The following is a 27,601-nucleotide window of genomic DNA, read 5'->3' as shown; positions in this document are numbered from 1 at the left end:
AGGAAAAACATGCCATGTTTATATGGATGATATAATCATCTTTTCCTTAGACAAAGTCAGTCATCTTAACCATGTCAGTAATATTTTAACCAAACTGAAAAACGCGGGAATGCGCGTTTCTACTGAAAAATCTAAGTTCCTTCAAAACGAAGTAGAGTTTTTAGGATTTGTTGTCTCAGCTAATGGCATTAAAACATGCCCGGGTAAAGTCAATGCAATTTTAAACTACAAACAACCAAAGTCGTTGAGATCACTGCGTGCCTTTCTAGGACTATCCGGATATTATCGGAGATTTGTAAGGGATTACGCGGCAATAGCAAAGCCACTGACTGCATACCTAAGAGGAGAAAATGGTCACATTGGAACCAAACAATCAAAACATACTAAAATAAATTTAAATGCGAATGCAGTAAAAGCATTTAATAAATTAAAGCAAATTTTAGCTTCAGAAGATGTACTTCTACAGCATCCAGACTACGATAAGGCCTTCGAGCTTACCACTGATGCATCATCAGTAGCTTTAGGAGCAGTATTGTCTCAAGAGGGTAGACCAATAACAATGGTCTCTAGAACCCTAAGTAAGTGTGAAGAAAACTACGCTACAAACGAACGCGAATTACTAGCAATAGTTTGGGCTTTACAAGCGTTACGCCACTACTTATATGGTGTTGGAAACCTGAAAATCTTTACAGATCATCAACCTCTCACATTTTCAATATCGGACAAGAATCCTAATTCAAAAATTAAAAGATGGCGTGCATTTATAGAGGAATTTTCCCCAAAATTCTTCTATAAACCAGGGAAGGAAAACAAAGTAGCAGACGCCTTATCTAGACAATACATTAATAATTTGACTTCAGACGGAAATACAGTCCACAGTGAAGAATCTTCATCTGCTATAATTAAAACAGTAAACACCCCTGTAAACCAATTTAGAAATCAACTAATTTTGTCTCATTGTAATTCAAATAATAAAAACACTAAAATCCTATTTAAAAAATTTGTACGCCACACAATAAATTTTAAAAACACAGAATTTCTTTTAAATACAATCAAAGATAAAATAAACCCAAATGTAGTAAATGGTCTACATTGTGATCTACCAACTTTGGCAACAATTCAAAATCTGTTAAGGAAGGAATATCCAGGTGTTAAATTCATTCACACGGAGAAACTTGTCATCGATTTGACCAATAGAGAGGATCAAATGGAGACAGCAACAACAGAGCACAACAGAGCCCATAGATGTCTCCACGAAAATCATAAACAAATAACGGAAGAATACTACTTCCCAAAAATGAAAACGATTCTCAAAACTATCATCGCAAACTGTAGGATTTGCCACGAAAATAAGTACCAAAGAAAACCACCAAATCCAGGTATTGGTGAAACTCCAATACCAAATTATCCCGGAGAAATACTCCATATAGATATTTTAATAACAAATAAGTCGTACTTTTTAACAAGTATCGACAAACTGACAAAATTCGCAATAGTTACACCGATAGCGTCAAGAACAACATCGGATATTAAATTAGGCCTGCTACAAATTTTAAATAAATATAAAAAAACCAGGCTTATCGTTACGGATAATGAAAAAGCATTCCAATCGAATGCATTATCCACTTTTTTACGTGATCATTTTGAAATCACGCAATTTTTCGTACCAACTCTCCATAGTGAAAGCAACGGTCAAGTTGAACGATTACATTCAACGTTATTGGAAATTGCTAGATGTTGTAAGGCTCAGCAGCAAATAGCTGATATGACCGAGCTCATACTACTAGCCACTATTAAATACAATAATACCGTACATTCTGTAACAGATTCCAAGCCTGTTGATTTGCTTGACTCCAAAGATAGTAAAACAATTTCAAAAGTTAAAGAGAAAATTATGGAATCTCAAGAAAAATTACTAAGGAGAGCTAATAGGGATATACATCGTACATCCTATAAACCGGGAGACGTAGTCTTTATAAAAAGAAATAAACGATTAGGTAACAAGTTTAATAAAATTTTTGAGGAAGGGACTGTCGAACGAGATCTAGGCACTACTGTCCTGATTAATGGCAGAAAAATTCATAAAAGTAATCTGCGATAATTATTTTCTCTCGTTTTTTTTTTATTAGGCTACTACTATTTTGCAAACTTGCAACATCAAGGATCATAGATTACACACCAGCACATTTCATAGCGGTCACACATGGAAACGCCGCAATATATGAAAATTATTTTTACCTGGTACACTCAACCAACTTATCAGAATATGAGGAAATGGTTATGGACAACACAAATTCTTTTGATCACGACGTCTACAGTAAAGATATCCTGGTAAAGCAAACACAGGATATTCAGCGAATCATAAAGACATTGCGGACCACACGTCGATTTGCAAGATCGATCGACTTTATTGGATCAGCGCTAAAATTCATAGCAGGAACCCCAGATCATGACGATTTCCAATTGTTATCAACCAAACAGAATATGCTAATAGAAAATAATAATAGACAGACAAACATCAACTCTGTAATACAGAACCAAATTAACGAACTTACAGACAGAATAAACGACTTAAAGACAGCAAAAAATTCTGATAATTCTATCTCAAAAGATGAAGACATTCTGAAACAATATATCATAAATAGAAATAATTATGTTATCAATCATTTAGATAATTTAGCTCTTTCCGCGGTTTTGGCAAAAAATAATATGATTAATCCACTTATCTTAGATAACGTTGAAATAAATGATCTGATTGACGCTGAAAATGTACCACTTAGTTTAAATACCATATTAAGTGTATCCAATGTAAAAGTTTTACAAAATAAAGAAATCATTTTATATGTAATAAAAATCCCTAGAATAAATAAATATTGTAACTATGTTAAGATATATCCTGTTATTCATAATAATTCTATAATAAGTTTAGATATAGATGCGGCAGCGGATTGTGATGGCATCATGCAACCGATTCAAAATTGCTTAAATACTTCTATAGCAAACATCTGCACCTCAGCAACATCATCTTGCCTGTCACAGTTATTAAATAATAACACAGCTGCATGTTCCACCGAATCATCACATAATCTACCATTAATTCAGCAGGTACAAGAAGGTACCATAATATTAAACGATGTTTCATCCACTACGGTTGAAGACGTTCATAAACTTAATATATCGGGCACATTCCTGATAACATTTAAAAATGAAATTACCATAAACGGCACAAAATACAAAGTCACAAAAAACATGACTGATCTCGAACCTCATGCCCCGAAATTTCTCGACATTAAGTTCCTGGAACATAACACGAAACTTTCTTTGCCATATCTTCACAGAATACATATTGAAAATACAAATCATATCTCAACACTAAGTGAAGAAATAAGTTTCCAAAAACGAAACTGGTGGCTCACTATTTTACTTGTATTAATTCTGGTAATAGCAGTAACAACATTTCTAATGGTTCGATCATGCAGAGAAAGAGTAAAATCAAAAACAATATTTGATGACATCATAAATCAATTAACTGGTCGAAACGGGGGCGTTCCGAATTTAAGAGAGGGAAGAGTTAATGCCGGTGACACTTAATGTCACAAATACCTAATTAAGCTAAGCTTGCAGCGTCGACAATATAATTCAATTCATGCTAAATAGCATGCAGGTGCTACTATCATTGCCCCTACCTGTTGCAGATGCAACGTGCATCGCAGACGATCGCATTTCTCGTGGGAAACTACGCGAGCAACAGTTCCTGTTGATGCTGCATATTTTATTATTAAGTTAGACTATAAGAACTAATGTAAGATTTTATTCAAATCAGTTTTTTATCAATCTTAGAAATAAACGGTTCGGAGTAATCCGAAAGAAAAGAAATCGTAAAGAACTCATTAATTTATAAGTGGCATATTTTTGTACATTTATATTCACGGTGATTTAAATTTCTAGACGACCAATACTTAAAAGTCGTTTGTTTCTCAAAGAAAAGAAAAATAGCAAATTTTCTCAAATTTTTTGTGTAATCTAGAGTTTACAGAAAAAAAGGCAAGTAGGTAGGTGAAATGGAAGTGGGATCGAATCGTCTTTAAGTAGCTAAGAAAGCTGTTTCGATTTCACATTCCTCATAATTATGTAAAAAAGTCTAAGCATACTAGAATACGCATTGATATGTGTAAGATTTTGGACATTACTAATACTGGAAATCTCACTGAGTAAATTAAAAAATGGGGCAACCAAAAACTTTTATCTGGATCTTGATGAACCTTAACACTGACAAAACAGATTTGTTGGTAGCGCTATCACAAAAACTGGTAAACACGTTTAACAACAGTTTGGCAGGGCCTGGCCACAGTTTTGCTGTCTGGGTCTGTGTTACTTGTTTTCATCGAATATATCCTCAAAGAGGAATGCAGTATTCCAGAATTTTAGATATACAGTATGTTAATAGTTCATGTAAAAAATGCCAGCAACTAAAAAATTTTATAAAAAATAAAATAAATTTAATAAAAGAAGTGAGTGGATTAAATGTGAATGAGACGGTCTTTTCCAGTCTTTTGATTACTTGTAAATGATAATAATGTTTGGAAAAGCAATCCAAATGAATGTAATAACGGTATTTCATCTAAAACAGCACTACGATTGTAGCCCCGAAAGGTTACATTTTAAGTTAGTGTTTTTGTTATTTTTTTGTTCTTCTTAATTCTTCTTCTTGAGTTAGTGGTATTACGCACTTTTACTCTATAATGGCTGGGGGGCTTCTCTCTACCCTACACTAGGCTTTAACTAGGCTAAGAAATCATATAATTTATTTCTCTTTTAGTTGATGACGGACCTTAAATCAGTATATCTTCCCTGAGAGTCCAGAAGTGGACTCGCTTGAAGAGCTTTTAATTAATGAGACAGATTTCTTAGAAATGGGTTAATTGTTAATATGATTTAAGTATTTTTGTGTAACCTGACCATATTCATGTTATCATTATACATATATAATCTCATATGAATAATTATGAATAATCTCACATTAGTTGCTTATTTTTTAAAAAAAGGTTAACGAAAACTATGTGTTCTGAATCAATGCAAAACATCTCAGTGTGCGATGTTTATGTATGATTCTAAAAGTTTAGAACATTAAAGTTTCTAGAGTGATTATATAATAATTAATTTAGTATTCTTTGACACATTGTTGATGGTTGTCTAAGAGTTAAAAAGATTTATATGATGCATACCTTTTGTTTATAAGAGTACTGGTTTAAGAAATGTATCTTGATCGCAAGCAGACTAAATTTAGCAATAAAAAGAAAGTTTATCACTAACATTTTGGAGAAGTATCGAGCTAATATGCAACCCAAAAATAGCACTGCAGTTTGTGAGATATTACAGCTCCCACCTTTGGAAGTCTTGTTGGACGGGCAAGTAAAAAAAAGTTGCGACATTGCAAGTCATCCATTCTTATGGGCTATTATTCTACAGGTAACCGAAGCAAACTTTTAGTTACAGTGTTGTATCTGTGTCCGAGTGAGATACTTTAAATTTTAAAATGTCGTTAATATATTAAAAACAAGTGTGTCTAAACTATTGAAATTACATTTGTTAGTTACAAAGTGTCTTAAAATTGTTCGTACAAAGACATTAATTTATAGACGGATTCCAATAGCAAAGAAGACAACGACAAAAATTTATTTTAATTTATTGAAATTTTGCTGACCAAAAAACGCTGATAAATTTCAATAAATTAAAATAAATTTTTGTACTTGTTTTCTTTGCTATTCGAATCCGTCTAACTTAAATAGTTTCTTTTCGTCATAAAGACGAGCCACTATCGGCAAGAAAAAACTTAACATTGACATTAATTTATATTCTATTATATATTCTTTTCTTCCTTGACCTACCTTTAAATTTTTTTTCTTCTAATAATCATGTTGTTCTTACTAGTCATAAATATCATAATTTAATTGCGTAGGGTGTATTAAATTCGTATTAATTACAATACAATTTTGTCAATATTTATGTTTATTTATTGCACATTGGTTTTGCATAAAAAACACATAATAATAAAAATGGTCGTCATATTTAATTGAGTTTTTAATTGGTTTATTGCCAATTTATTGGGTGATAAATCAATTCTGCAGTGTTTATACTCGCATTTGCGCGTGTAATTGCAGTGTAAACAAATCATCTAAAAAATAATCAAGGCTCGAGCAAATACTGAAATTCATGAAAGCGGTTATATGTTCTGACTGCGAAATTTCACTCCGCATTTAATCACTGCAAGGAACATGGCACATTGCGTGCTCACGGACGAAAATCGTTGATTAATTTTTATGTTTAATAATGGATTTTTTTTGGTATTTAAAAAATTGCGTACGGAATCCCAATTACATGCAAAGCTCGAAAATATTACAGCGAATTAATTATTTCAAAAACTACAACATTAAAAAAATTAGAATAAAAATTCATTTTCAGTAAAATCGGATGTGACAATTTCGTCACTAAAATAATTGCACTAAAAAAATAAATATAATACCTTAACATAATAAAAAAAAAGTAGATATTAAATTAATTTTCGATTCATTTTTTCTGTACATTTTTGAAATAAAAAATTATTTAAAAAAGTAAAAATAAAATTTCATAAAACAATTACTTTATGTATTTGCGTGGATACTTGATAGTTGAATTTAATATTAATTGACTAACATACATTATACATAAAATCCTAAACGACTAATAAAGAAAAGAAGAAAATATTTTTTTCATACAGATGCAAAATTAAGTTTAATCTAGTTTTAAGACAATGTCAGTCTTAAATGTCTTTAATGGAACAATCTTTGTGCAAAACTGTTTAACTCTTAGAGAAACTAAAAGCCACAAATTTAACAAATAATTCAATGAGTCGTTGTGTTTATTATATATTATCAGTTAAGATACCCATTATTGTAACTACAAGTGTATCTATACAGTTAAACTTTCATGAACAGTTGACTTATGGAGACTTCGAGTTAGAGAATTTTTTATTTTTGATAGAAACTAGGATACATTTTAAAATATTTATTTAGTATTTATTTAAAATCAAGTACGGCACAGAAGTTATAGTGAAGTAAAATTTTTAGAAATTAGCCAAACCTTATAGTGATCAATAGTTGTAGTGTCATTCGTTTGCAAACAAAAATTCAGAATTTTGAATGAGTCTTCTACTTCATTCTTGGAAGGCTGATGAATAATTTCATCCACCGAACTCTCAGCATCACTTTCCCTTGCGCTTAGAATCGGATCTATTATAATGAGAAGAGCTATAACGCACAATAATATCGGCATCTGTAGGAAAGATTGATGTACAAATTTCATTGTTAAGCTTAATGTAATATAATGATTAAGAGTAGCTTTTCAAGTTATTTTATTTACTTTAGTTTTAGATCATTTCACGAACCTCAGAAAAGTTACAGGCTCATCGGAGAGGACTGCAGATTTGAGATCAATTACTGCTTAGTCTGATGAAGTGTTAAACAATAATCCAGTCAAGACGTAGAGAGGGGTTACGAAGAAATCCCGCAGTTAATAGAGAATAAAAGTGCTCAAGTGCACTGATTTAACTAGCTTCAACATAACAATCAATGTTATTCCAGAAAATTGAAGGAATGTCGTCCAGTTCGTTCCATGTAGAAAGTTGGCCATATCCAGCTTTTTTAAAGTACTGCGTTACCGTTTGACTACCGTTTGCCAGGGACCGGCATTTGCACAAAAACACAACATAAGAGAGAAAAAATTAAAACATTTGGTTTGGAAAAAGTGACTTTCCCTAATACCAAAATGAATTCATACTTAAAACAAAACTTCGACTTATAGAATGCACTTTCCCATATTCCTATTGGCACGTGACAATATTTTTATTAGAGTTATAGAGAAATTCGAGTTATAGAAGTTTGAGTTATGGAGGCAGAATTATATGTCATTTGCTCTCTAAAACCCTGTTACACTCTTTTCAGTTCGAATTACAAAAATTCGAATTATAGAAGTTCGAGTTATGGAAGTGTGACTGTATTTCCAAACTAATCTTCTAATTTAAGTTTAGTTCAAATAAATACTTTGTGTATATTTAAGTTTTATTTAGTTCTTTTTAAAATGTAAAAATAAATATATTTCAGAAATCAAAAATAAAACGCTGTATAGTATATTAGAAACTACTTTTTAGTAGAAGGGTTTTGAGTAGTAGTTAATTATAACATCAATTTTTTTATTTTAGAAAAGTTGAGTTTTTGATTGACCGTTAGCTGCTTTGAGTATTGACTTATATCCACCATCAGTGATCCTTTTGGAAATGCTTCCTATATGTAATTATTTGAAAATAATTTTGTAATGCTTCACGTACAAATAGAGACTTTATTTGGAATGAGGGATGATGGGATGATACGACACCTTATACAAAACTATCCACCTTAACACAAAACTTAAAAAAGTTATATAGATGTTTGTATCATATCATTAATATACTTAGCGCTAAATATTGTACTTCTAATGATGGATATATTACTTAGCAGGAAAATATTTGATTTGCTTTAAGATGTGAAAGTAAATTAAATGTATAAACTGAATTCTGAACATACAAAACACGTGAATTCTGATATGGTTTATATGAGGATACATTAAAACTAAAGGGTATTTTGTTGACAGTTGTTGGCAATCTAAAATGCAACACTTATAATGCTCCATTTTCAAGAATTGTTAACAGTACGATTCGTCAGTTTTATCGTTAACATAATTAATTAACTAAGTTAGGTTTTTGCAGAACGATTAAATAATTTCGAAACATTTATTCTTTTGAAAGCTAAACTACCATCAAGAGAAAGCACTAAAGAATTTTTTGCTGCCGTGTCGTCCACCGGAAGAACACTAAATCAAAGATTCGGCAGTGTTTACAAAAAACTTGATCTCATTATATTACAGCCTAAGATTATTTTACCCAATAATTTTGATTTATGTCCTAAAAAGATTCCATTTAATGTTATCGTTTGCATCATGATATAGGCAATAGAATAGATGGTAGCCAACACATTTTTTTATAAGGCTGCTTCATTGGTTTTTGGCCACAATCAGTCGACAGATATAGAAACTGCGCAATTTAGAGCGGTTTATTGGCTATTGGTAATGCTATATGTTTTGAACAACTTGAAGTTTGTTTATTGAGTTTTAGAGAAAAGTTTCTGAATAGAACGCTAAAGGCTATGTCCTATATAATAATATAAGCCGTATTCCATCAGGAACATAGATTATTTACATAGAATTGCCAAGTACTTCTGTTTAATACCAAATGTCTCAATTCGTTAAATGATTTATTAGTTTCCTGCCGGATTGTTCTTCTCCATGTGGTGCGACGCCTGCCGAGTCTTCTATTGCCTTGTAGATTCCATTGCAGGGCAGCATGGCAGACATCTTCATAGGGTTTCCTTAACGTGTGCCCGAGTCAGTTGTATTTCCGTCGTTTTATTTGTATTTTTATGTTTTCTTGGTTTGTGAGTTGCAACAACGTTTCATTGTCCACCACACGTGGTCACCAAATTCTGAATATATTTCGCAGACATCTGTTGGTAAAACACTGCAGCATGCGGCTAGTTTCAATGCTCACCATCCATGTTTCAGAGCTATAGAGTAAAATCGATTTGACACATGTGTTATATATATTGATCTTAGATTTCGGAGATAGTTCGCTTGTCCTATATAACACTCTAAATGGTGACTGTGATTTGGATTGGTGAGGGAGCAATAATAAGTTTTATGAAATTATAAACCATTAGCATCCATTGATTACACTAGTTTACAAAACAAAAAATATGTGTATACATTGACTGCTATTTTATTCGTTCTATTTATTTTGACCCAACAAACTTTAAATATCTTTTTGAAAAATTTTTTTCTGTGTAAGTTTTTGAGATATGACACTTTTTAAATTTTTTTTCAATTTTCTCGGACGTAGCTTCGGGTTAGACTAGGCCCTTATGCACTGCGACCAGTTTGATCTATTGTGGACGTAGCTTAATATATTGCAATTATTACATAACAAAAATACTTAACATGGTTATCCAAAGCTCACAGTCATTAATTACATTTTATAAATAGACTTAAGGACATAAAAATCTCCTATTAAAATATAAACCAAATAACTTAAATATGAATATTTATAGTGGAGTTTTTCAATGACTCAAAAATGGTTGCGCTACTTCTAGTTCTAGTTTATTAGCGAGTATTGAGTGTTTTTCCCATTGGTACTAAACTCATCAAATATTGTCAGTGAAAGTAGGTGAAGGTAGTATTTTCAATTTCATGTCATAATGACATCATAAACATGTTATTCAAATTGCATTTGCTAGACAATCCATAAAAACTTAGTTTTCGATAGAATTGTCCTACAAATTTATTGGCATGCATCTGCTTATTAGTAATAAAATTTTAACTTTTCCTACTCGTCTTCATTCTTTCCATTCATTCAACATTGACATCAGTTTCAGTTCGCATTAAAAATTATGTTCCACATTCACTTTCTGCATACGAGTATCTTCTAGTCAAGAGTCTATGCATACGAAAAGGAATGATAAATTTACTTTGCATTATAAATTCCTTTGAGTCGCTTAACGAAGTATGCCACCGCACAATTTCCAAGAATAACTACAACAGCAACAGCAACAACAACACAACAAAAACAACTACTATGTATAACAACACATAATCACATATATTTAACATATAACAGACCTAATCCTGTAAGGATACAAGATACAACGTTAGCGTGTTGGTGTTATTTTGTCGCCAAGGTCGTAAGCGTTTGAGAGTGGTTGGCGCTTATTTTGTTTGGTGTAGTTATGATAATGGAAAGGATAAAGACGGTATTTTGTTGTATACTTTAAGCTGATTTTATGCTTGCAGTTCTTAAGGATATACATACAAAGTAGTTTCAAGCAGTGCAGTTTTTTGTTTTCTATTTTTATGGAACGGAGAAGAAAATGAAAGAAAAATTGTAGAGGAAAAAAGTAAAACAAATGCTTTTGGCATGTTGGCTTGGAATAGGTACGAGTATTATGTGTGAAGGAGTGCATATACTATATTTAGGCTAAATATAGTGAAATCTAAATATAGTTCATGTATAAAATGAAGTCTACCCTGCGGTCAGTTGCGACGCGCGCTGTTAAAGAGCGATATCGGCAAAAGAGAAGGGAAGAGAAACGTCTTTTCAGGCGAAAAAAGAAGGAAATAGAAAGACGTGAGTACGAAGAGCTTGAGAAGCTGGGCGACAGGAATATGGCTCGAAAATTCTATCAAAAAATTAAAAGCCTGACAAATGGTTATAAACCCGGAGCTAATTCCTGCAAAGATGAAAACGGTAATCTGGTGATAGGTGTCCAAAGCATGCTTAATATTTGGAGGGATCACTTCTCGAAACTACTAAATGGCGGTAGTAGCAATGTGACTGAAAGCGAAGATGATCCCGAATTTTCAATCGTTGACGATGAAATAATCGTCCCGCCTCCCGATCATAATGAAGTTAAAACAGCTATAACGCGGCTCAAAAACAACAAAGCTGCAGGCGCCGATGGTTTACCGGCTGAGCTGTTTAAAGCTGGTGGCGAAGAGCTATCAAAATGCATGCTACAGCTAATTCGCAACATTTGGTCGGATGAATGCCCAACGATTGGAATTTAAGTGTGCTTTGCCCAATCCACAAAAAAGGTGATCCTGCAAACTGCGCCAACTACCGCGGGATCAGTCTTTTAAATATCACAAATATGGTAAGGTTCTGTCAAACGTACTTTGTGAAAGATTGAAGCCAATCGTCAACCAACTGATTGGACCTTATCAGTGTGGCTTCAGACCTGGCAAATCCACTCTAAACCAGATATTCACAATGCGTCAAATCCTGGAGAAGACTCAAGAAAAACAAATCGACACACACCACCTATTTGTGGACTTCAAAGCTGCTTTTTACACTACGACTAGAAGCACACTCTATGCCGCTATGTCTGAATTTGGTATCCCAGCAAAACTTATACGGCTATGTAAAATGACGTTGAGCAACACCACCAGCTCCGTTAGAATTGGAAAGAACCTCTCCGAGCCGTTTGATACCAAATCAGGTTTCAGACAGGGTGACTCCTTGTCGTGTGACTACTTTAACCTAACGTTGGAAACGATAATTCGAGCAGCAGATTTAAACCGTACTGGCACAATATTCTACAAAAGTGTAATGCTGCTTACGTATGCCGACGACATTGATATCATTGGTCTGAACACCCGCGTGGTTAGTGTGGCATTTTCCAACTTAGAAAAACAAGCAAAGCAAATGGGTCTTGTGGTAAATGAGAACAAAACAAAGTACTTTCTGTCAACAAACAAATCTCCTGAGCGTCGTGGGACCTACGTCACTGTTGACAATTATAAGTTCGAAGTTGTGAAAGACTTTATTTATTTAGGAACCAGCTTAAACACCAAAAATGACGTCAGCCTAGAGATTCAACGAAGAATTACTCTTGCCAACAAATGTTACTTCGGGCTAAGTAAGCAATTGAGAAATAAAGCCCTCTTTCGACAAACAAAAATCACGCTCTACAAATCCCTTATAATGCCTGTCCTGCAGTATGGTGCAGAAGCTTGGACAATTACCAACAGTGATGAGAAGGAGTTAGGAGCATTCGAGAGAAAAATTCTTCGGAAGATCTATGGTCCCTTACGCGTTGGCGACGAGTATCGAATTAGATGGAACGATGAGCTATACCGCGACATTGACATAGTTAAGCGTATAAAAATTCAGCGGCTACGCTGGCTTGGTCATGTCGTGCGAATGGAAGAAAGTGCTCCGGCTAGAAAGATATTTGATTTGGTACCCGCAGGTGGAAAACGCGGTAGAGGACGTCCGCATCTTCGGTGGAAGGACCAGGTGACCAACGATTTGGGGGCGCTTGGTACTACCAACTGGCGTCAGAAGGCAACTAATCGGGCTGACTGGCGGAGGCTACTCGACGCGGCCAAGGACGACACACGTCTGTAATGGCCAACTAAGTAAGTAAGTAATAAAATGAAGTCTATTTCAAAAAAGTGTGAAATTGTTTTAAACTTTGCACAAATAAATTGATATACTAATTTTGAATAGCAGAAATTGTTCTACTATATAAACTTCTATAGATCTATATATATGTATCATAAAATAGTATTGAATATTAAATATAGAATTAAATAGATCAATATTAATAGTAGGTTTAAAACAAAGTTCAACCTATCATTTTTATTATATTAATTAAACTTTAAGTGAACCATTTTTTTAAAAATTTGTTTAATAGTAGTGATTAGTTCCGCATTACGTTTCTTTATGATTAGAAGTGTGCTAAAAATTAACATTGCTTTGTTAAAGTTTCTTGATGACGTGTTAGTATCACTGTTGCAATCTGCCAAGTATTATGTTTTTATAATTAACAAGTCTGACGTATTTGATTAACAAATTTGACGTCTTTGGATGTTTGTTTAGAAAACTAAATTTTATATAAATTTGAATACTTTTTAAAAATTCATCAAAAAAGGTAAATCAAATAAAATTTCCTTTCACAACAAAAATAATTCCATTACTTTTTTTAAAAATTAAAAAATTCAGTTTGCTTTGTAATCACAATTTACAGTTTACAAATTTGTGTTAATTTTTAATTTTGTTAAAATTTTTAATAGATAATAGATAACTAGAAGATTATTTTTAAGATTTTCAACTAAGCTGTGCAACATAACGCTTATCGCTTTGTTGACTTTTTTCCTACAGTCTCTAAGATAATTACACACTTTATAACTAGTTTGTTGGATCAAGAGAGTAGTGTTGTTGTTTTGCGCTCAAATTAGAGACTTTAGTAGGAGACTTGTTGTTTTTTGCTGTGCTTCAGAGCACCCAAATGCATCTAATATATGTACATTTCATATGATTTTAATTTATTCATGTTGTTGGTTTGTTTGATTAAGTTTTCAAAGAAACATGTCATTGTATTCCATTATCATTAAAATCTTAATAATTTTATTATAAAGCTATAATACTACCAAAATATGGGTATACATACACTCCAGTTAAAAAATAAAATGTCAAATATACTTTTTAAGTTCAAAAAGTTTTAATCAAAAAATTATTAATAGTTGTACTAAAAAATTTTATTACAAAATTGCTCAGGTAAAACCATTACATGACATTTCTGAGGATATAAAACGTTGAACTTTAAACTTCAATGCAGAAATGGTAAAATGGTAAAATGCAGTTCTGAATAAATAATGGTGACATTAAAAGGGAAGAGTTAGTTTATCATTTGTCAGGGCTGACCTTCATTGTTTTTTTAATAATTTTGGGATAGTAGTAGTTGAACGGAAGCAGCTTCAAAAACCAACAAATTGCATATAAATGTATGTAATATACGTGTGTAATATGTGCGTATGTAGGGAAAACATATATGTGAAAGTATTGTGGCTTAGTCTATTGTAACAGTGCAAGTTTTAATTTATAGCAATTCACATAAACTTGCGAAATAATTTAACTCTCAGATGCTCTTGACACAAATACTTTAAATAAAATAAAAAATGGCAGCACTGGCAGCACATTTCATGCTATGCAACCACGAATTTCCATGTTAAAAGGCAAACACCTTTCGTTTTAGTTGCGAGTTTTTTTGTTGTGCTTTCTTACTCTTCTTTGTTGTTGTTCCGATTAGTTTTTTTTTCTTGTTTTGTTCTCATTCACAATAAGCATATATCAATGTCCTGCTGGTTGCACACAAACACATGTTCATATTTGTGTATACGTGCAGATTTGTTTGTGGGTGTGAGCTTTGTTGTTAACATATTAAAGTGGTTTTCACATGTTGCGCTGTTTTTCTTTTCATATTTAACCTTTGTGCTTTTTTTTAGTATACACTTGTTTTGTTACTGCAAATGCCACGTCTGCAAAAGGCATTTGTAAAGTGAAGAAATAAAGGTAGCCGTGAAAGTACTTCATAAATGTACAAATACGAATGTGAGTTATAAGCAAAGGATTGCATGTTTTTACGACAGCTGTAACTGCGGCTTTGTTATAAATTCAAAAAAAAACATATGTTAACATTAGAAGTATGTTTAGAAGTCTTACTGTAGTGATGTAGATAAGAACATCCTATCCATTGGATCCATCGCTTTTTTCAAACTACGCTCTTCAACTTAAGTCCTAAACAATTACCCTGCAATTAAAAATGACAAATATTTATTTGTTTAAAGATCTGTGATCAAGCGATATATGTTAAGTAGAATATGGTACCAAGTGATTAAGAAGTAAATAAGTTGAAGGAACTGTCGTGATATTCTGAAAGCGTTTTTGTATTGAATCGCAAACAGGAAATCATAGTCAAAATTCGCTTTTAGATTACATTATAGTGGTACAGAAGAGAGTATTTAATCTAAGAATAAACAAGTAAAGCAGTCGAAAGACTCATTGGAATATTGTTCCATTGTGAGTACAGAGTGTATTCAATAATCTTATTCAAATTAATCTAATTTTAAATTTTGTTTTTCATAACAATATATAGAGGTGTACATAAAGAAGACTTTTCAAAGTTCCATGGTACATTAGGACGAATGATATCCTCAGGGACTTCAAGATTGATCCCATCAAAAAATACATAAAGTATAGAGCCCTGAAATTATTTGCGAAAACTTACGGACTTACCAACACCGCGTTATCAAATCTTAGAATGGTTACAGGCTCCTCAGGGAGGAATGCAGATCTGAGGTCAATTATTGCTTAATCTGATGAAGTGATAAACAATAATCCAGTCAATGCATACAGAGGGGTTTTAAAAATACCTCTAGTTAAGAAAGAGTAAAAGTGCTCAAGTGCTCTAGCTCAAAAAAAAAAGCTACAACATAATACTAAAGAAGACATACTGAAAATTCTAAATATTATTATTACCGAATTGTGAATCAGGTGTATAGCCAGAGGGGAATTTATGGGTGAAGACCCCTAGAAATGAATCGAAGGTCTGTATTTATACATTTGTTATTTACTATTAATGACTACTTACGAAAAAAATTTGTTTTCATTACTGAAATTATCTGATAGTCATTATCGACCTTTCCCAGTAAGTTTCAGACAACGGGCCCATCTTGAATGAGGGTGTTTAACTCAGTTTTGAACTCATAAAATTTTAAAAAAGTCTGGCAAAAATTGTATATTATTTTGTAAATGAGATGCTTAAGTTTAAGTAGAAAATTTAAAAATAATGCTGACAGTTCTCTTTAAATTGCATGTTTGTCGTCTGATTTACAATATTACCTTCTTTTATATAATACATGCTGAAGTAAATACAACCGACAAGATTGACAGTTTATATTTAACTGAATTTTGTTTACATTTCATTATTTAAGATTGTTTAAACTAATGCAAAACATACTAGATTATAACACTTTCTCCGCCCTTAATTTTTGACAAGGTTTAAGTTTTCCTGAAATCGTCGGATTCAAATCGATTTACATCCTTCCGAATACGACAACTTTTTCGAAGTTGAACTACTTCGGTAGAACGTTCTTCACTAGGCATTAATGTTGATTGGCTAGATGAAGGCGGTGTGGCATTGATGAAATTTGGAGCGAATTCAAAAATTGGTTGTGAAGAGAGGTCAGAGCTACTTCTAGTTTTAAGCTGATTAACATGACGTTTGATGTAACCAAAAGATGTGTTCACTCTGTAAACCATTTTACCAAGTTGTTTTACAATAACTCCTTTTATCCATTTTTCCCCTCTTGCGTAGTTTCGAGCGAAGACGGGTTGCTTTAGACTGAATTTCATTTTCCGTTTCGAAGCTTCAAGGTGCTTTCTAGGCGATTCAAACAGTTGACTCAACAAGGTACGAACAGGCCTTCCATGTAAAAGTTCTGCAGGTGATTTACCCTCAGCATTCGGCATTGCACGATATGTTGCAAGATATTTTGATACAGCGAATTTGAGAGACAATCCATCGTCAATGTTTTTCTTAACAGCAGTTTTAAAAGATCTGACGAATCGTTCGGCTAACCCGTTTGAGGCTGGATGAAACGGCGCTGTTGTTATATGTTTGATGCCAAGTTTTGAGCAAAAATGTTTGAATGCTTCAGCTGTAAATTGCGGACCATTGTCACTTACGATGGTTTCTGGTATACCTTCCAGAGAAAATATAGAAGACAATGCTGATACGGTGTCAACCGTTGTTGTTGTAGATAGTTGTACAACGAACGGAAATTGCGAGAAAGCGTCGACACAAATTAGCCACATTGAATTACAAAATGGACCAGCAAAGTCGATATGTACTCTCTCCCAAGGTCGATCAGCTTCAGGCCAGCTTAAGTATTCACGTGCGTGAACAGGATTTGCAATTTTGCACACATCACAATTTTCAGTTAATTGTGCGATGTCTTTGTCAATATTAGTCCACCAGACATGTTGTCGAGCTAGCTGTTTCATTCTCGATACTCCCCAATGACCATCATGAAGAAGTTTAAGAATTTTCTGCTTAAGGGAGGCTGGAATGACAACCCGGTTGTACTCCGTCTGGAGGCAAAGCAAATTGTTGTTTAGTATTAAAGCAAAGCGATGATTGAAAAATGATCGAAGATCAGCATCTTGAGGCATTAGCTTTTCAGGCCAACCGTTTGTAACGAGAAAATAAACTCGGCGAAGAATTGGGTCATATTTGGCATGCTGACGAATTATTTCAGCGTCGATAGGTGTGTTAAGTTCATTGATGTTGAAACAGGATTCTTCATGATCAAAAGTTTTATCTTCACCAACAGGTAAACGAGATAAAGCATCGGCATTTCCATGCTCAGTAGTTTTACGATACCGAACATCATACTGATAAGCCATTAGTATAATAGCCCATCGCTGTAAACGATGTGACGTCATCGACGGCAACTGATGAATTGGATTAAAAATGCTAACAAGAGGTTTGTGGTCAGTAACCAAGGTGAATCTTCTTCCGTATAAATATTGATGGAAACGCTTGACTCCAAAAACGATAGCTAGCCCTTCCTTCTCTATCTGACTATATCGTCGTTGATGAATGTCGAGAGTTTTAGATGCAAAAGCAATAGGCCTTTCTGTACCGTCAACGTACGTATGCGAGAGCACGACTCCTATGCCATAGGAGGAGGCATCTGTAGCTAGAACCAACGGTAAATCTTCCTGATAATGTGCTAATTGCGCTGCATTGAGAATATGCGTTTTAAGAGCTGTAAATGCTTGTTGTTGTGCTGTACCCCATGTGAATTTTACATTTTTTCGGCGCAGCATGTTGATTGGCGCGGATAATTGCGAAAAATTAGGTATAAAATTATGGTAATAGTTTACCTTACCCATGAATGCTTCTGCTTGCTTTAGATCTTTAGGCGGCTGCAGGTTTTTTACTGCTTTTAGTCCCGACTCATCTGGCAATATACCTTTTGCACTAATTTGACGCCCGAGATACTCGATTTTATCTCGTAGAAAGAAACATTTTTCTTGCTTGCATCTGATACCATTTTGTTGCAAAATACGAAGTACTTGTTCTAGGCGGCTGATGTGTTGTTGAAATGTAGGTGCGGAGATGATGATGTCATCGAGATAATTTCCGCAACCTTCTACGCCTTGAAGTAACTGCTCAAGATATCTTTGGAATATAGCTGGAGCGCTTGCAATCCCAAACGGTAAACGTTGGTATTGGAATAACCCAAGTGGAGTGTTGACAACCATTATTGTTTTTGCTTCATCGTCGAGTTCCATTTGTAAATACGCGTCCTTAAGGTCGATTTTTGTAAAATGTTGACCGCAATTCATTTTATGGAAAAGACTTTCGCGTATGGGCAAAGGATATTGTTCAATGTCAATTTGCGCATTGACTGCTTGTTTAAAATCCCCACAAATTCTTATGGAACCATCAGCTTTTGGCGCTAGTACAATAGGCGAAGCCCATTGGGAAAACTTCACAGGTTTCCAAATACCCGCATTTGTCAATCGATCGACTTCTTTCTTGAAAAGTGACATTTGCGAAAATGGAATTTGTCGGCTTTTGTAAAATTTCGGATGTGCATTTGGCTTTAAAAAAATACTGACCTTAAAGTTTTTTATTGTGCCAAGAGCTGGTTCAAAAATATCACCATATTTCTTACACAGCTCGCTAATTCTGTGTGATTCACTAACTGATTCACAGTTACAAATTTGTTGAATCTCAAACCCGAATTCTTTAAATAAATCGAAACCGAATAAATTGTTACAGTTTTCGACATCCACGACAACGATTACCACTTCCCTTTCTTTTCCGCCACATTTGATATCTACGCAAAGTTCACCAAGCACTGGAATTTCATTTTTGCCAAAACCAAATAAGGTTTTTGTACAATTTCGCAACTTTGGGCAATTTAGAGTTTTGAATGTTCGCTTATTTATTAGAGAAACTGTTGCACCAGAATCCATTTGGAAAGACACAATTTTATTACAAATTTCCAAGTAAATACAACCGACAAGATTGACAGTTTATATTTAACTGAATTTTGTTTACATTTCATTATTTAAGATTGTTTAAACTAATGCAAAACATACTAGATTATAACACATGCAATATTGGATGAGATTTACAAGGCTCAAAAGCAACTAACATATGTCAATATATAATGATGTATTGTATTCATATACTTACAAATTTTTTTTGATCTGATATATACTTTGATACGGTAAAACATATTATTGGCGAAAAGTGAATTACACGTAATCTTACATTTTCTAAGTATCACATTCGTATCAAAAAATTGAATGAATTTCAATAAGAATATGGAGAAACAAAAGGATATTCGAGAGAGAGAAAGACATTGTGGAAGATATGATTTTAACATACGTAGATTGATTCAAAGAAACCTCTATTTGCCTTTGGATGGACCTGTGTCTGAGATAAAACACGGTTTTCAAAGATATACAACTTTTTAGGAGTAACTTTTTGTATTTTAATAAATATTGAAAATGAACACTGCATTACTTACAAACTTACAAACTTTGTAAGTAATATACGCGGTAGACTCGTATATTAAGTTTTGATTACTGTGTATGTTTTTAAGTTAAAAAGTGAATAAAGTGACAATCCTTGCAATTTTTGATTGCATACCTAAACAATTAATTTTAAGAAATTCTTCTTGACTTTGTTGTAGAAACCAATTATAAATATTACAATAATAAGAATTGAGTATTTAGCTTTATATACTTATAAAAGTTGATGGATTTTTAAGCTGGGAGATGAAAATAGATCATGTAAACATATTCCAAAGCAATTTTGTCCTTTTATTTTAAAATGCAACAAATTATATAAATTTGTTTTATACATAATATTTATCGTAATAATATTATGTCTTGTATATATATTTTTTGGTTATTACAATTAGTTTATGTCATTTCCAACAGAATTCGTTCTAGTAACTGACAGTCAGACACATATCCTTCAGTGTTTAATATTGCATCACCTTTCATTTATTGTACTTGAAAATATATACCTCATCTTGTATATATTTTATATAAGTACATAAGCGGATACGTACTCGTACTCGAATATTTTATGCCCTGCCAAAACAAACGTGTGCTGCAAGTATTAAATCTAAATAAGGGCGTTCAGCGTTTGCTCTGAACGTAAACGTACAACTGCATTTTACCGACGTTGGCACTTTTATGTCGTTGGCAATTTCGAGTGGGAAAATAAAACGAAAACAATTGAAATTTAAGCACCTTAAAAACATTTTATAAATATCCTGTCATTGACTATGCTATTGTGTAATATATGAAGTGCATTTCATATTAAACTTTAGCATGTGATTTGATGCTTAAAATTGAATTCACTGCTCAAGAGCCATTTCATGCCTTAATTTTAAGCTTCAATATTAAAGTATGAAATAATAAAATATAAATAAACAAAATTAAGTAGATATAAGCTAATAATATTAAATAAGTAATATCAATATTAAATACCGAAGGCTTGAAGAAAATATTCCATTTCATGTCATTGCTATGTGAAGTGTTAAATATTTGTGCTTATTAAGTTAAAATTGATTCAATAGTATTTTCAAGAGTATTTGCAATAGAACTGTAATTTTCATCAAAAGCAACTTCAAATTGCATTTAAAATAAATGGTTGATGATGAGTAATGAGGAGTCTTGAAATTCTACGGAATAAAAGACAAACTTTGTATATTTAGTACCAAAATAAATCCAAAGTTGGTTGTACCCTTAGAAATAATTTGACAGAAATTGTAAATATGAATTAAATTTTTAATATTAATCCCTTAACAACCTATTAGACATATTTTAATTACTATAAATCAAGCTTCGTCATCTCACAAATTGAATTCGAATTTGTGCAGGAATAAACCGTATCATCTCATCAAAAACTTAATCTTTAACTGTGTGGACAACAGTTTTAGAAGTTCCAATTTCTTTAACCGAGATTATATATAATAATTGGGTTTTAATTTTGTAAAATTCCATATCTCTAAACAGTGCCTGCAATAATCACGAAAAAATCAAAACCGTGCAAAATAACTAACTACATTTTTAAATTAAATAAAATATCTTAAATTATGTTTATTCAAATGTTTAAGATTTTTGGTTTTAAATCTTCTCTTAGAACTTATCTAAAAATAAAAAAGTCGTTTCCTCAAAATAAAAAGTTTATTTTTTCGTACAAAAAGTAAGCTAATTTTTGAAATATTTTATGATATAAATAATAAGGTTTAAAATTCAGTCGTCTGCCAGACAGGAATCACTTGTAGCATGTCCTTAACACAACTTGCCAAATTTTCTTACTAAGAATTCAAGCAGATAAATTAATTTTTTATCAAAAAGTTTTGCATCTTAATTCATTAAATTTCATTAAATTTACTTTAATTTTTTTTGATATATTCAATTATTTGTTGAAATTTTGCAGATATGTTAAAAATTCCAATTGCTGATTGTAGAAATTTAATAGATGTTTTATTATCCTGATATAATAGAACGTCGAACCTTGATGTGTTCATAAAAATGCACTTAATTTATAATTAATTAGTATAAAAAATAAAATATATGCCAATTGGTAAAATAAATATCATAATAAATTCTATTTATTGCAATACCATAATGAACGCCCTTTATTTCAATAAGTATGATCACAAATGCCATTTTTGCTACAAATATTATAATAAAGGTTATTTATTACCAATGAATATCATAATAAATTTCATTTAGTACAAAAAACATTGCAATAATTATATTTGTCGAAATAAATATCTTGATAAATGTTATTTATTATAATGAATACCAAATCTATAATAAATATTATAATAAAGGCTAATTTTTACAATGATATAATAAATGTTATTTGTTATAATAAGTATCGTGATAAATATCATCATAAATATCATATATAATTAATTATAATATTTTTAAAAATATGTATCATTTGTTTTTTTTTTATTCGAGTTGATGCTAATTAGCACCTCCACTTTATTTAGTAGATGAATCTTTAAGTACCTGACTAAGAATATAAGTTTTTTTTACGGTTATGGTGAGTCAAATTAGACCGACTAATTTGAATGGTGGTGTGAATAGTTCAGTATATCTTTCTGAAGTTGTTGGGTTTCGATGAACATTAAACTGGTTTATTCTTGAGTTACGTTGGTTGTCCATTTGACTTAAGTATGATCTGCATCATATACATTTTTAAACTATTGTATCTACTTATATACGGATATTGACAGGTATATCTAATGTTCCATTCAGTATTTTTTAGAAAATTTGAAATTTTTCAATGATGTAATAGTATAATAGCATTAGATTTTGATATATTTGTAGTTGTTGGGTTTGTTTGTGGATACGGGGTGGGTAACGTATTTAGTTTTTTTTTTCTTGATATGTGTGTTCCACATGAAGCAGTTGTTTATTATATGGGATCCCCCTGAGACATTGGTAAGGGGAATTCTGTGATACTCAGCTCAATGTTTTTGTTGTTGATTGTTTTTTGAAACCATAAAATAAAACGAAACAGTTGACTGTCAAGATCTTTCAGTTTGATTATTATGACAGCACTCTTTTTTATTATAAAATAAATATTTTTTTATAGAAACTTAAAAAGATATAAATTAATTAAGTAATTTCATATATTGGCATAATTATTTTGACAAGTATATAATATATATAATAAGATAAAGTTTAAACTTAACAAAAATAAAGAAAGTAAGAAGAATTTAGTAAAATGTATAACCTCCTTTGGCTTCAATAACATTTTAAAGGCAGTGAATCCACTAAATGTTGAGAAATTTCCAGAGACATCACTTTCCAAAGGGAAGTCACCTCAGAAATTGTCTTCTCTTTGGTTTTATTTAACGAAACTGTTTTTTTTTGTTTCAAAAGAGTTCAGAAGTTTTCTATTATATTAAAATTTGGACTTTGAAGTGGTCAGTTCAAAGTGGTAGCACCAATATCCTTTAAAAAATTACTTATCATCCGGGCTTCTCTCCAATAAGCCTATCTCCGGAAGGAAACGCATAATCATTTAGAGTAGTTAAATATTGACCTTGGTTTATTGTGCCGGTGATAGGAACCAACTCAACTCAGCATTATATGCAAAACATCCCCAGAACGTGACCGAGCCTCCACCATGGTTCACTTTTTGAAAAATGGGACGTCTTATTTACTTTTGCACCTTTGGAAGTCTTACAAAAAATGTGTTTTTGATGAGTTATACTCAAAAGAGCTACTCCAAAACTCTTTTGGCTTGTGCAGATGTTTCTTAGCGAAGGCCAGGCTTGTTTGCCTTTGCTATGTACGGTACGTCTTTAGCTTTTATTGTCTTAAAATCTCCTTCTGTTAAACATTGTCGGGCAGTGCGGTCACTAATTGGAGTCTTGGCAGCCTAATTCTATTTATCTGCAGCAGATTAAGGTTTCAGTAAAAAATTTTTTTTTGAATTTCATTAGAAGGACTCGATCTTCAGTGGGCGTTGTTTTACGTTTAGCACCTGATTTCGTTAAGTTTCTTATTTTATTATGCTTTTTATTATTATGTTGAAGCTGTTTTCAGCTAGTGCATTTAAGCACTTATACTCTTTTTTAATTTGAAATATTTTCAAAACCCCTCTTTACAACTTGACTAGATTATTGTTTGTCAATTCATCAGACTAAGCAATAATTGACCTTAGATCTGCATACCTCCCCGAGGAGCCTGTAACCATTTTGAGATTTGATAACGCGGTGTTGGTAAGTCTGTCAGTTTTCGCAAATAGTTTCAGGGCTGTATCTTTTATGAATTTTTTGATGGGATTAATCTTGATGTCTCTGAGGATGTCATTCGTCCTAATGTCTACAATGTATAATGTACCTAAAACTCCTTTGCTATATCTTTGACTGCCGTTCCAGCATTTATTTAATATCAATTTAAGTTATATACAAAAATTTTTTTTTGATTTACTTGCTCACAACTGAAAAACATTTACACAAAGATTTTGTCAAAATACTTATGCCATGCAAAATTTAATTGTCTGCATGCATTCTTATCAGAACAAAATAAATGCTAACAGTAAGCAATATAAAATTTGGCATACATACAGATAAAAATAGATTCTTTGATTTGGGCTTCATTTTCGCCCTGTTATTTGACGGTACTAAGCAAAACTAGATTTAGTAGTCACAAAAAGGTAGTCACAAAATACTTATGCCTATTAGTATATAAGTTTACTGGTTGTTTAACATATAGAGAATATAGAAGTTTTTTATTCGAAGAGTTTATTTTGTTACTAAATATAAATTCTGTTTATTAGCAATTTAAATTCTACTACTATCGCAAAAACAAAGAGTAGATATGTATGTCTTAAATTATTAAGAAAAAGATCCGAATTTTCTTCATCAAACGTACAATCGGTGTTGCTCTATATACTTTATGATATATTCATACTTGTAGTATTTGCTGTGTATAAAATTGTATCCTTTTTATCGTACTTAATTTTAAGTATCTGCACAAACAACTGCAATTTGTTTTAGTCAATTACTGATCAACGAACCTTGTAAGTGCAGAATTGCAGTCAATATGCAAAACACTCGTACTTCGCCTGTGAAGTTATTGCGCTGTTAAGGCTGAGTGCTCACACGGAGTCTGTCGCATTGCAATCACTGTAATGTTGCAGATGTGAATTTCATAATCAAACATGTTCACTATTGAAACACTTTTTTTATTTATTTTACACATTGCTGGTACCACTGCTCCTGCCCCAACTCCTACTCCTGCTCCTGCTGCTGCTGTATTGACATAACCCTTTTCCTTATCTGCTAAGTTTTGCGAAAATCACTGAAGTGTGAAATTTTTTTCATTGCAAATGAAGTGGAAAGTTGCTTCTTGCAAAGTGGCAATAGAGTCCTGGCGGGTGTTGGTGTGTAAAATTACTGCAATATTCTTAAAAGCAAGGAGTTTTTGTATTTTTTCACAATTCCATGATTTGAGTGTTTCGCTTTCATATTTCTGTGATTTCGCAAAATACTTACACAACTAATTTCAATTGAGCATTGAAGCTCAGGTTCGTACATGTGATGAACATGTGTTTCACTACAAAAACTCCTTTTATCTCAAAATTCTTTTTTTTTTTTATAAAGATTCACATTGATGTCTTGTTCTAGATAAGACAAAAAGATAATTAGTCTCTTGAGAACTGTCGATTCAATGTTGCTGATATGTTACATCGCCTAAATGGAAGAAAGAGGTAATCAAAGCTTAAGGGTGATAGAAATAGAATTTTATTTATATAGCAACGATTTGACAGTTTTTTATATATCTTTTAATTTTCATATAATGCATTCAATATATGTATCCCTGATTAATATCCTTCGTAATAAATAAAAGGCAATATTTTTTGTTTATTATGAAACCATTAAGTAAGATTTATTAAAAACATTGCGGCTTAGAGAAGATGTAAGGTTTCATATATCGTAATAATATTATGTATAGCATTGATATAAGAAGACGATGCCTCTATACGGTGACTATCTATTTATCCGTCTGTTTGTATTTCCATGATCTAGTAACCAGCTTGTTTATGCATACGAGTATTGATTTCACAATTGAAGGCCAGAAGTCGATTATTACATAAGGAAACACTGTAGAAAATTAATAACACATAATTGTTAAGACGAAAGTCCACTATGGTCAACTTCTGACATATATCATACAGCTTGAGGTAAACTTTTTACATTGATTATAGTAGTGAGAACTACACAAGTTATCTACCGCGAACGCGAAATCAACAAGCGTTGATTAGATAAACCACGATTAAGAAACTTAGCGAATGTGTGAGGTGGTGCGTCTTCCAGTTATTGGTTATTTTCTCACACAAATGTTGAACTTGTAGTCCGATTTCTTAAAAACTAATATAATATAAACGTGTGTATATATGATATATGATAATAATATATATGATGAGTTAATATATATGATGAGTTAATATATATGATGAGTTAATATTTATGATGGGTTAATATATATGATGAGTTGATATATATGATGTTTATCGGTTTAAAAATGATTGTTCGAAATAGCTGTCTTTATGAAAAATCGTAGTGAATTGTTTATAACCTTTTAACCTTAAGTCCCAATATTTCAACTAGGGCCTTAAATTGATAATTGAGCACTAGTTAGAATTGAGCCGTACACCTGATTGGCAGATAGGCGCTTATTTTTTTTACTTCTATTCAAATGTACTTAATTTGTATTTTTATTATTAAGAAATAATTGAATTCAAATTCAACTAGGTTTGGTCTTTCTAGAGAAGTTTATTGTATCTCTAACAATTACAACTGAATTTAAAGCTTCTTATTTTCCTTATTGACTTAATATCATCATAAAATATTATTGATTGTGAAATTGCTTTTAAAATTATAAGATATTATTTTCTATTATTTTTCAAGTAAGACAAAGTCTCAATTAAATTTAAAACGAACAATATTTTACTTAATTAATATTATTAAAAATATTAAATGAAAATATTTTCAACAGAACTTCTTCCTGCGGCACACAGAAAATTGATAATTCTCAAAAATTGCAGAAAAGTGTCAAACTCAGCGGAATTTCGTTTATTTCGAATTCCCCTAGATTTTGCTCCTTGCCAGTCCTTAATTGAATGAAATAATAATGAAATGAAAACAACCACAAAAACAATTGCAAGAACTTCTTTGGCAATGTTTTAGAGCATAAATTGGTTTCATATTCGCAAATATGTAAATTTGTATTCCCGACTATGTGGAAAGAGCATTTGGAACTCCAGTTATAGTTCCATTTGTAGACTTCTCATGCAATTTTGCTTTTAAAATTTGTAAATTAATAGCAAAATATAGGTCACTTGCTATTGTTGTAGTTATAGATGTGATATTTTCCATACTGACCCCACTGGTTTGGTAACTCTTATTTGTTTTCATGGACGTATATTCAACATTTTTGTATGTAGATACGAAAACCGCAATAAATGAAATAAAACTTTGGATATTTTCGAATTGTACATAAAATGGATACATTTCAGATAAAGAGTGGAGAAAAAAATATTTATGCATTAAATAATTCGATTTTGAA

General features: G+C 32.0%; 1 protein-coding gene across 1 annotated transcript; it reads right to left on the bottom strand.

The window, feature by feature from the left end:
- Window positions 1–16,462: 16,462 nt before the first annotated feature.
- On the bottom strand, window positions 16,463–19,024 carry LOC119675914 (uncharacterized protein K02A2.6-like). The gene is made up of 3 exons (XM_038087129.1): window positions 18,545–19,024; window positions 17,624–18,469; window positions 16,463–17,554 (listed from the first exon to the last, which is right to left on the bottom strand). Exons 1-3 carry the CDS (start codon window positions 19,022–19,024, stop codon window positions 16,463–16,465), a joined length of 2,418 nt encoding a protein of 805 aa, XP_037943057.1.
- Between the last annotated feature and the right edge of the window lie 8,577 nt (window positions 19,025–27,601).

This window comes from Teleopsis dalmanni, chromosome 2 (assembly GCF_002237135.1).
Source record: "Teleopsis dalmanni isolate 2A chromosome 2, ASM223713v2, whole genome shotgun sequence".
In the NCBI taxonomy this organism is placed as follows: Eukaryota; Metazoa; Arthropoda; class Insecta; order Diptera; family Diopsidae; genus Teleopsis; species Teleopsis dalmanni.
Note: the sequence above shows the minus strand (reverse complement) of the source record. Positions and strands in the feature narration are given on the sequence as shown.

Bases quoted from the DNA above. Each gene is read 5' to 3' on its own strand.
- LOC119675914 (XM_038087129.1), bottom strand. From the start codon at position 19,024: ATGTCACTTTTCAAGAAAGAAGTCGATCGATTGACAAATGCGGGTATT. The intron at 18,470-18,544 runs GTACTTCGTATT...GATAAAATCGAG, and splicing joins ACATCAGCCGCCTAGAACAA to TATCTCGGGCGTCAAATTAG. The intron at 17,555-17,623 runs GCTGATCTTCGA...CTTTGCCTCCAG, and splicing joins AAAAGCTAATGCCTCAAGAT to ACGGAGTACAACCGGGTTGT.